The 12,208-nt window shown below is 37.3% G+C and overlaps 1 protein-coding gene across 8 annotated transcripts in view; it reads left to right on the top strand.

The window, feature by feature from the left end:
* EML4 (EMAP like 4) overlaps window positions 1-12,208 on the top strand; it is a 124,115-nt gene that overhangs the window by 24,675 nt on the left and 87,232 nt on the right. The window contains exon 1 of one of the 8 annotated variants that reach the window (XM_075204168.1): window positions 10,294-10,470. The exons of the other annotated variants lie outside the window; for them this stretch is intronic. Coding sequence (XP_075060269.1) covers window positions 10,446-10,470 — 25 coding nt within the window. The 5' untranslated portion in view covers window positions 10,294-10,445. Of the gene's footprint in view, window positions 1-10,293; window positions 10,471-12,208 lie in introns of those variants that run through there. 8 annotated transcript variants of the gene reach the window in all.

Genomic DNA, 12,208 nt, shown 5'->3' with positions numbered 1-12,208 from the left:
TTCGGGCTTGTTTTGCAGTGCGGAGGTTTCCTTCTATACTATAATGCTGCAATTTAATCACCTAAACGTCCGGTGATCTCTTCCATAGTTTAACAGCAGGATTGAACGTTGGGGATATTTTAGATGATTCTGGGTAGATGATGGTCACTGAAATAGAGAACGCAGGGATGGTGCTCTTCCTCCAGGATACTGGACTGTGAATAGGTGACTTTTGAATCACTGAACAACTGTTGGCCAAATGTGGGCCGAAATGGAAACGCCTTGAAGTAGTTTCCTCCCGTCTACGATGTACACTGTAAATACTTCCCTCACCCCCTTCATCAATGTTATGTAGAAGAATACAGTATCTTGTCTGTGTGGAAACCTTTCCCGTCTGTGTGTGACTGGCTCTGAACTGAGCGCAAAGTAAACATGGATTTTCAAATAAACTGAGGCCCAGTGCAAATTGATACATGCATTTCACAGATTCTAAACCGTGCAGTAGTTCCACTTGTATGCCGTCTTGCTGCCCATTTGTTTTATTTCACTACTTCTTTCTAGAGTAAAATCAGAAGATATACAAATGGTTACTGTATGCATCTTCCTGCGGGTGTTATGATGGCAATAGTCACATGACATATATGCTGTAGTGAGCTGTAGAGACTTGGTACATTCATAGCATAAGTCCTTGCAACACACACACCCTCTACCATCAACCCACCACGGAGGAGCTTGTTGACTGACTGGCTCAGACTAAGAGTCCAGGGGATAAATGTACCAAGCTGAGTTTTCCAGCGCGTTTGAAAAGTGGAGATGTTGCCTATAGCAACCAATCAGTCTAGATATCATTTTGTAGAATGTACTAAATAAATGATAGCTAGAATCTGATTGGTTTTTCAAACCCGCCGGAAAACTCTCTGCTTGATACATTTACCCCCAGGTTACACCCTGCTCGACCAAGTAGAATCCAAAATTTCCAGGATCTTGCCAGTGGCAGCTATATTGATCTTCCCCACATAACATTTTTTTTTTTACAAAAAGAACACTGAGTAATACAAGAACATACTGCGAAAAAACGTCCACTTCAGCTTCCTGTTAAAGTGGTGCTGTTAAAAACGTATTTGATTGCGCCTTTAATTGTCTCCTAGGGAAATTTACTGGGACTTGGCACTTGTACTTTGTGATGTCCTTGCAGAGAGGATCTGCATTGCTGTGTGTAATTTTTAGACCAGTTTTTCAAGTTTTTATTTTATGAGGCAAATGTGAGTAGTAATTATAAAGTTAAATATAAATAAACCCTTTTGAGGTTTTATCTGTGTGAGGTTTGAAAAAAAAAAAAAAAAAAAAAATATATATATAAATATATATATATATATATATATATATATATATATATATAAATTCTAAATTTAACCACTTGTTTTTTTTTGTGGGGTGATTTCCCCCCCCCCCCCCCCCCCCCCTAATGAATTTCATCTGCATGCAGTGTACAGCTAAATGATTTACCATTTCTCGCTATTTCGTATCGATCGTTATCAATAACCGCCTTTTTGAAAGTTGATATTGTTTATTCTAAGGAAGAGGAGAGACTGGCACTGGGTACTGATCGGTTCATTCTTCAATCTTTGACTTTTTATCAAGTGCACTTTATACCTTCAACAGCTACTGATTACGTTTAAATTGAATTTTATATGGATTGGTTGGATAAATAACATTTTTGGGACTATCGATTTATATAAAATCCTATTTTTAAAATTAGACCTATTCTTGGTTCCTTACCGAAATCACTGATTAATGTCGAGCAATATGTGTTTTTTGTTTTTTGTTTTTTTTATATATTAAATGACCACTCACTGGTTTATAGTTTATTATTGTATATACTTCGACATAGGATCAGTCCATTGTCTGTTTTTTTTTTTTAATCTCCTTTTTTTTATTTTGGATCATAATTTAGTGTCTTGTGTGTATTTAGGTATTTGTGATGGAATAAACTGTTTGCATTTAACCACTCTGGTGTCCTAAAACTTTTCCGTCTCTTGCATCGTCACAACTGAGTATTTTATGTATTCATTGAACACATTGTCGGTGTTATGTTGCTATAAATTGTCTCATTATTTGTTCTAAAATGAAAGTTCCAAAATACTCGACTCACCCTGGTGGAGGGAAGTGCACCAGTGTTGTGATATACATATTATTATTGTGGCACTTGATAGATATAGATAATAACAATAATTGCAAGTGCCACAATAAGAAAATAGTTGGAAATCTCTGCCCTAGTTCTTCTACAAACTGAGGTACAGAGGGACATTTCAAGCAAGCTGCATTGTTATAACAATGCCATTTTATTTCCTTGTAGAGGTTCAATTGTTATATTGTAGAAGTTTCATTGTACATATTAATCATATAATGCAATTTTAAAGGGTTGAAATTAAGTTTTTACATTTTTAATGACTGGATAATATTAAAAATAGAATACCAAAAACCATGAATTCTATTTAAGTATATTTATAGAATTACGTTGTTATAGATTTGCATGAACCGATATTCTTAAGATTGTACCCTATGAAATCTGTAGAACAAGTGTGGCCAAAGAAATGTAGTGTTTAACAGGAAGGAGGTGAAATTTAGGAATCGACAGGATCTGTTTAAGTAGCAGGAAAGATGTGCATCCATTGACATCGATAAAACAGGACTCCAAAAGCTAAGTGACAGCAGTCCTCTTCCTTCTGGTGCATTACTTACCTGGCTTTTGGGATTTTCCCTTAAGAAGAACTTGTGACATAATTTTCTGCCCCCTAACTCGAACTATGAAATGGCCTAACCTACTCTGTTATAGGCAGCAATGCACTTGACATGCGTCACGTCTGGGGGTTGAAAGGTTAATTGAAACAAAACCACCTGGTCTGTCTAATAAAATAATTAACCAACCCCCCCCCCCCCCAAATTGTTACAATTAAATACCCACTACTAAGATTCAATTATAGATATGACGTTCTAAGAATTCTTCAGTCACTGCCTGTCTAATCCAGAAATACAATTCGAACTTAATTTGATCAGTTACTGTTCACTAAACCATTATTTACCTTAGATACGCTTAGTTTTCATAATGCTACATTTGATACATTAATCGGTTATGAACACAAAGACTGAATGTTATTAAATAGCGTTTAATATGATAAAGAAAGTCACATTGTTTATTGTTCACTCCATAGAAGTGGTTCCAGTTAGAGGTCACAACCTTGCTGTGTTTAGAGAAGTAACTTTTTTTTACCATACTCAGCAAGTATATATGAAATCCTGACACACACACGGAAACTGTAAGATTAAACATACTTAACTTTTTTTTTTTTGTTTGCTTGACTATTCAATTTATCATTTTTCACAACGTGCAGAATGACTATTATTACTAGGCAGACCTAACAAGCTTCTCTCTGTGACTGTAATGTGATTTAGCTAAATGTCACTGAAGATGCTGTACATTCTGTTGTCTTGGAATGAGACAGTGTGGGAAATTAATCCCAGTGAGACATTCTTGTTATGTCAGTGTCTTAGTGTGGTCCGGTGGTGACTGCATCTTGTGATTTAACAGATAAATCTGCTCATCCAAAGCGTCCTGGAATTTTCTTCTTTAAAGCATTATAGGCTCAATAGTTAGTTACTTGCTTTATTGCCTAGAACAGACTAAAGTGTCTGCTAGATATAGTGTGATGCTATCCTTCTGTACATAGTATTCTCAAATGTATAGTGTGTAACTTGCTGGCAAATTATGATTTTTTGTTGGGCCCTTTATACTGCCTGTGGCACCAATGATGCCAGTTATGCCTCCAAATTGAGGATATGGGGATTATCGCCCAAGATGAAGATAAAATAAAGGGATTTAAGGGGGGGGGGGGGGGGAAGAGAAAAAGCATTGAATCACTTTGTGTGCTCAGCAGGCCAAGCATTGACACAGAGCAGTAACTTTATTTACATGGCAGCCTTCTAATAGTTGCTTAAGAGCATTTATTTTAAGTGAAACGGAGTTGAGTTGACCAAGCCAACTTTTCTAAGTTCTGAAGAGTCGGCAGGTTTCAAAAGTCTGCATTTTTTTTCTTTTTTTTCTTGATTCGAAGTGCTATCCTACCGTGCAATACAATTTCCCTGATCCTGGGAATAGTGGCAGGTCGGTTTTAAGGTCACTCAGTCCAACACAATATATATCTATTTATCTCTATGTATATCTGTATCTAGTTCTGCTTCTGAAGTTATGAATGCATAGATATTTGCAACGGTTAGAGCTGTCATTTCTGTTAAAGTTGAGTTCTGCTGGAAAGGGTAGTGATTGACTTGTGGTATATTGAATGCTGTATCTAGACATCATTCCAATGGATAATTACTAAAATGTCTGCAGAAATGACTTGCAGTGAGCTTCAAATTGACATGCCAAGTCTTTCGGTTTGGACGTTCACTGTTGAAGTGATGGCAAATTTTCGGGGTTTTTTTTTGTGGTCTGGAATGAGACAAAAGCAAGTAGAGGAAACTGTTTTCAGGCAGTTTGAAGGAGCACCAGGATATCTTGAAGAGGCCAATGATGAGTAGACTTCTAGTCTTGGCAGGGAAACGGTGGTCTAGACTAGATATATCTTCATAACTGTAAATTGGCTTCCTAGGTCTGTAAGAGCTACGCTAGATAAAGGGAAAATTAAATTCCCAAATTGTACATCCCTTATTGTGCTATCCAGTAGTATTAGCATAAGAACAGCAATGTACATTTTTTTAGATGCAGCAATATGCTATATTAAGTTAGGTTATCGCTCTAGACAGCAGCGATTTAATATGATTAGCTAATACTGAGGAAACTAAATAGACCAAAGCAACAAAAAAATTGTGCCAAACTCTTTGGGATATACACGCTCATATATATCTATCTATAATATAAGTGTCTAGTGGCGTGTTAGTCTGTGTGTGTGTGTGTAAAAAATAAAACAAAGCTGCAGCGCCACCTGCTGGGCGGAGTTATACACTGACCTAAATTCTTAGTGTGTGGAAAAAAAATTCAGAAAGGGCTGAAATTTGGTATACTAAGATGTGTTTAATTTGTTAATTTAATTTGTTAAAAGTGTTTATAAAGATTTAAAAAAAAAATATATATATATATATATATATATATATATATATATATATATATATATATATATATATATATATATATATATATATATATATATATATATATTTATATTTTCTTGAAGTGACAGTTGGGAGTGGTTGGTGGTTGAGGCCTGGGCTATGGCCCAAATGCATGACAAGAACCTTTTTAACACCTTAAGTAGCTTGATTTGACTAGAATGCATCAGTATCATGCATGGGTTAACGTGTGTGTGTATGTGTGTGTATATATGTGTGTATGTATATATGTGTGTATATATATGTGTATGTGGACCAGCTATAGAATACATGCTATTAACTATTTAAATACAACGTTTGAGCAGAAATCTTCACACTGCATGTATGCTTTGCTTCGCTTTTGACGCTCTTTAGTTAATCACAGTGGGCCTAATTCATTAAGATAAGCAAGGCAAAAAAATGAGTGAGTTTCTATTTTCTCCTGGACAAAACCATGTTACAATGCAAATTAGTTTATTATTTTGCACATAACTTAAATACTATTTTTTTGCATTACCAGTGGGTCAACCTTCCTTTGTATTTCACTAATTTACAGAAAAGCAACTTAAATGGATGTACTCAACCATTTTATGTGTAGGCAGCATTAAACTAATGTACCTGTGTCTCCCCAACAGCTGTGGAACTACAAGTCCCAATGCATGTTTGAGGATTGCTGTGTCTCTGGGTGTTCTTTCTTAACTTAATGCAAAAGTGCAACTTTTTCAGCAACAGATGACACATTTGCTTTCAATGTGTAATTTAAGTTAATGTCTTGTTTACGAAGACTTATTTTAATTTGCACTTTGTTAGTAAATAAGCTTATCTGTGTCATCCGTGACGCACACTTTCAGCTTTATTTTAGATGGTATCTTAGAAGTAAAAGTTGTTGGCTGTGTTTGAGAAGATAATACTGTAAAGCAAAGGTTCCATCCTTGTACTGTTGCCTCCTCTTTGTCTCTGTGGATTATATTAAATCTTGCATCAGCAAAAACTGAACTATGGCAAATCTGGGTTGTATTAGAAGCTAATCTGCAGAAATATCGGGTCCATATGTTATAATGAACATTTCTATTGAAAATTCCACCCTTCGGGTACACTTTCCCTATAAATATGACCACGCTGGAGTGCCTCTCATTCGAATATAGCCATTGTTAGTAATGTGATGTGTTCGCAAACCATTTGCTTCCTTTTATTCCACAATGCGGCTATTTTCTGCCTTTCTAATGTTTAAAAAATACCTATCACATCATCAAAATTCCTTTACCTTCGTCTGGCAAAATTTGCTTGTGCTTGCTTGGCTTTCACTAAGGTAATCCTTTTTGGCTGCAGCTCGTACAGGATTCCTGAGTCAGGGTTTGCCTGTTAGACCCCTCTTATATCTTTTTTTATTTTTTTGTTACTCCCTGCAGTTACTGTCTGTATTATAAATCAATACCCCTGACACAGCTTATTTTGTTTAGGTCATTGTGCGTAATATTTTTTTTTATTTTTTCTTAGCTGAACTATGTCTTCTAGGAATAGACAGGAGGGGAAAAAAATTAGCTAAACTACTTGTCTGAAAATATTGGCTTTGGATACTGTTGTCTGTCTGTGCCAATTGTAACACCATCGCGTACTACTGGATAGGATTTCTAGCTGCGGAAAACCATGACAGTAGAGATTTAACACTAGATCTGGTGTAGAGATGTCGAGATAGCATCGCCTCTAATTTGCCTATTTTGTATCCCGCACCAGATCGGATCGTTTTTAGTTTGGATTGTGCAAATTGTCTGAGGACCAATTAGAATTTTTTTTTTTTCCCTTTGAGGATGGTATACAGTTTAAATCACTCCCGCAAGATGTTTCATATATAAAGGCAGTTTGCTGGGCATGCAATGATTAAAATACTGGCAAGGGATACAGCTTGGTGCCATAGTGCAAGGGAAATGTACAGGCACTGGTGATTGCACCGATTGGAAAGTTGCTAAATTTGTAAATTAAATGGAACATACATGAATACGGCTCGTCGGGCCCAGTAAAGAAACAGGATTGTAAAATCAAGCACCAATTTTTCACTGATAAGTTAGCCCTGTGCATGTGACTCTTTTTACAATTGGACGGTACGGTGGCTCAGTGGTTAGCACTTCTGCCTCACAGCGCTGGTGTTACTAGTTTAATTCCTGACCATGGCCTTATCTGTGAGGAGTTTGTATGTTCTCCCTGAGTTTGCATGGATTTCCTCCAGGTGCTCTGGTTTCCTCCCACACTCCAAAAACATACTGGTAGGTTAATTGGCTGCTATAAAATTGCCCTTAGTCTCTCTTGGTATGTGTATGTTAGGGAATTTAGACTGTAGGCTCCAACGGAGCAGGGACTGATGCAAGTTCTCTGTACAGCGCTGCGGAATCAGTGGCGCTATAGAAATAATTGCTGGTGATGAATTGTTAGGTACACATTTTGTGCAATTATTTCTCGGTCTACACCTGGTCCTACTGAAGGATGGTTCAAGTATCAATAGCTTACACGGCCGTGACATAGTAATGCCAATTCACATAGGTGCTTCTGATATCTTTGGCAGTGTTTTGTGTTATATGTGGTTTTGTTGTGCACAGTTTGAAGCTAGTACAGTTGTGTATTTAGCAGCTTATTTCATATGGGTCAGCAATATGCTATATTAAGTTTTGGCATCACCCTATACGGCAGTGGTTATTAGAAAGGAATCCTTAAACGGCACTTTTGGTGGTAAAAAGAATAACATCAAAACACCATTGTAAGAGCACTTTCTATCCTGAGACGTTATTTATTTAGAGCTAGTTACCCTTTAAATATGGCCATTAGCCTTCATAGTTGTTTGAAGACTGAACATGTTGTCCTTGCACAGTACTGCCAGTGCATTAGCTGGTAAAGAACCAGCAGAACACAGCGTGCCACAAGTATAGCTTCACACCCCACTTATCACATTAAAATAAAAAGTTGTCAGTCTGTATTTTTTTTTGTTTTTTTTGACACGTGTCTGGAGTATTGGAGGTTACATGGCAATTATTTACCTAGTTTATCCACTGCAGTGATTTTTTTTGATGTTCTAGCTGAGCACAGGGATTTAACACTCAAATGGAATAAAATCTATGTCCTGCAGTTAAATGGTGTAGGGCAAAATTTTAAATTCTAGGTCTGTAAGCCGTACTAGATGCATTCAGAAAACGGGCAGCTTTGCTTTTTCACATGATTAGTGGTCAGTGCATAATCCAAGGAGGAAGGACCTCATGTTCTGAAAGTATTCTAATAATTATTTCATTAATCCAATGGTACATTGCACAGGATATGATTATTAGAGAAGATACAGGCAACTCCATAACCATATAAACTAATTCATACATTGGGTGGATTCATTTCGGTGCAATGTGATTCCAGGACAGTTCGCTGAGACACTTAGACGTGAAGTTCAGACTGAAATCGACTCGTTTTTTCCTCACTTCCCATAGACATACGCAAGAAAATGAGCGGATCTACCTTACAGATCGTCTATGGGGGATATTCGATTTGGAGCGGAGTACTGAGTGACTGTATCTTGTCGTGGGTATTAAAGTGACATCAACGTTTGCAATTTTTAATCTCAAAGTGTATATTAGTATATAAAATAGGGACATTTCTAAAAATTTTGTGCACAGGAAAAACATTTGGCAACAAACATTCTAGGTCAGTGTTTGGTGGGTATTCGTTTCTTGTTTTGTCTTTTTCATAAATGTCCCTATAAGAGTAGCTGAAGACCCCGCGTCCCAGCTGTCTGTTCCTTGTGATCTAGGACAAGTCAGAGTGAGTTACCTAGAAAAATGTTCATTGGTCCCAATAGGTACAACTGAGGCAAACCGGAGCCTCCGTCTCTCCCCCCTGATCCCTCGCCTTCTGATTTAACGGACTCCCCTCAACGGTAATGGTTTGTTGTCCGTCAGCTTGCTCTAGCCAAAAGCTTATGGTTAAGTCGCATGTTTCTATCCTTTGACAATGTGTAAGTTTTTTTTTTTTTGTTTGTTTTTTCCTCTGGACTGTGCTTTACCTGTTGAGTTACTTTCCCATCCCCTCATTATGATCCCTTCTTTTGTAACCTCCCCCCCCCCCCCCCCCCTTATTTATTCTGTACCCAGTTATATACCTTTAAAAACAATTTATGATTAGCATTTGTTTTAATCAAAACTTTCAAAGAGATTTGTATTTCAGGTGTTGAGCATTTGGCATAAAAATATGCAGCTTTATTATGTTTATATTGTCTGTGCTGCACCATACGTGACAAATTCACCTTTTTTCTTTGTTCAGTCCATATAGATTTGATATTAATGAAATCGCACCGTCTCGTTCATGGTGATCAGCAGGAAGTTTATAAAGTGAAGTATTGTAGGCTACAGATTCTGCTGTTCAATGTTTTCGCATAAGGCGACGGTTATTAAAAAGTTTTAATACTGTGAATGCGACCGTTTAATGCCATCTTTCATTCTTTAAATATTTGCATGCTTGAACTAGCAGCGTAATCATACCTTCTATTATGGGATTAATATCGGGGACTGACCCCCCCCCCCCCCCCCACCCCATACATCATCTAACCACACTAACACGAGCAAGTACTGGCAACAAATCTGTATCATGGGTCCCCTGGGATTTTTGTGCTGTGCTCCCCAAAAAATTACCAATGTACTTTATAAAGACATGTCAACAGCATCAGAGCAGTAAGTGAGGTGCACAGATGGAATAATAAAATCGGTGGTTAACAGTATGTCGTAGAAATTCTTCTATACTGCTACCTTTGGGAACTCTAAATTGCTTTTGGCGGTGCCCTTGTACAGCAGACCAGGAAGTTAGACTCCTGCATCTGTAATTTAATTAACTTTATCTCCTTTCAAGGTATGCCACCTTACGGACGTCCTTGGAAACATTTGAAAATATATTTCGTCAAACCTGTATTTGGGCACCAATTTTTAAATGCCCTGTCTTGTCTTCCCCTTTAAACTTGGTGCTCTCTACCTCCTCTTACTAGTCTCAACAGGTTGGAGTGTACCTTTAAGACGTGTTTGCATTCAGAACGCAGTGTTTGGTGAGAGATCATGTGACCAGCCCTGTAAGGTTCCTTGCCAGCCACGCCTCTAGTTAGCAGTTTCATTTATTCAAATCTAACCTTTGCTCATTGTGGGCTTTGCTGCTGTACAGATATGTCAGGCAGATCTGAGTATTCTTTAAGAAAGACCTATTTGCGTGGATGCAGAGTTTAAAACTGTTGCAGAGGAATCACCAATAGGCTCCAATAACATTTAAAGGAATAACACTATCAACTGGACTTATAAAAACCTGTGCTGATGGATTCTGCCACCACCGTCTGCAGTGAGTATATCGCATTTATCATCCTTTATGTAGCTTCTAAGAGAGAATATATAGTTGCTTTCTTTGCTTGGAAATTTCAGTTTATATACGCTTCCTTTGCCGTTTTGAGGTATGTTTATATAAATACTGCATGATTCACTGAAAGCACAGTACTCAGCGTTTTATTTGCTACATGTGCAATCACAAAAAAAAAAAGTTCAGCCAACCTTAAAAATCAAAACTTGGTGAATTAGACTATTGTTCATGTTTAATCGTTATATGTTGTATTGCTAAATTGCAAGGGTTAAACAGGTCAGGTTACGTAATGCAGTCTGCAGTATATTTACACGTGGTGCGTACTAACAATTATCCCTTGTATATAGCTTGTTATGCAGGGATATGGTTATGTATTTTACATTCAGAGTTGCAACAGGAGCTACAGTACCTTTCAGGGTCTCATTTTTTTGAAGCCTAATATATATCTTGACCTCATGTGATGCAATGTTTCGTTTAGTCTTTGCATGCCACCATTTTGGCTAGGTTTTTAAGCCCAGTGGTTATTCGACCTCGTGCATTAAGAATCTGAATTTTAATTTTATTATTTATTATTATTTTTATTATCTTTGACTTATAAATTAAACGAGGATGCAAAATTAAATATTTCTAGTAGCCATAACCAGGGCCCGTACTGGTAATACGGCACCACATGGGAGCCCTAACCATATAACACCTAGTATGGGTCTGGTAGTGTTCCCGTTTGTGACATCTATATGATTTCGATTGGCTGATCAGTGTTCATAAAGCGTTGGGTAAGTGCTGCACAAATTTCAATGAGGCAGCAATTGTATCGTTTTCTTCTACCTGTCTTATATTTTCTCTTTTTAGAGACATAAGACATTTCCCCCTCCCAGCACTGTGTAGCTTCAAACATATAAATATAGAAACCACAATGCTGGAATTATGGTTTATTGCTTTGAAAGCGGTTTTACTATGTGATTTCTGTTTAATATAGCAGTGATTTCAAATTTTCTGACTCTCGTGCTTTTGTTAAACTGTGCATTGCTAGTATGTACTGACTGGCAGTTCTCCTGTGATTTGTAGTTCAGCAGCTGAAGAGTCGCTCATAGCTGCATTTTCGACATAGACCTGTATAGTGTTGGTCTAGGAATTTAATATTTATTTGTATGAACTTCCCATTGGATCCTTGTGCTGTGTGGTCTGCACGGTCTAATTCAGCTGAGTTCCGTTTCAAATCTAACATTTAGGTCTCGTTTACTAACCGTTGAATTTAGGTGCAAACGTTGCACTACATCGTAGGAGCCAATCGGGCGCAAGCTTTCATTGACTCGCTTGCACTGGACAGAAAATGCTAATTGCTGATTGGTTTTTATAGCTGAGTACAAATTTTGTATCTAATAGTGATGTTAATATATAAACCTTATTGTCTGCATTGATTGCCAGAATGTCTGCACTTGAGTGATTTGGTTTAGATCGTTATGTCCTTTCAGGCCACTCAAACTCTGATCTACGTTCTGGGTGAGGGGCATTTGTATGTTTGCCTGTTATGTGTTATTGATTTGCACAATGTGTGTGTGCATTTATCTGCTTGACAAAAACACTTCCCGCGTAAATGTTTGTTCTTATTGTACAGGTTTTCTATGAAATGATCCGGCATTCTGCTTCAGTGACTAATCTGTGGGTTTGTTTTTTTTCTTTGTTTCTTTCATGTTACTGTTTTCGATTCCGTTGAAGCCACAGA

This window comes from Mixophyes fleayi, chromosome 3 (genome assembly GCF_038048845.1).
Source record: "Mixophyes fleayi isolate aMixFle1 chromosome 3, aMixFle1.hap1, whole genome shotgun sequence".
Lineage (NCBI taxonomy): Eukaryota > Metazoa > Chordata > Amphibia > Anura > Limnodynastidae > Mixophyes > Mixophyes fleayi.
This window is presented reverse-complemented; position numbering and strand designations above follow the sequence as displayed.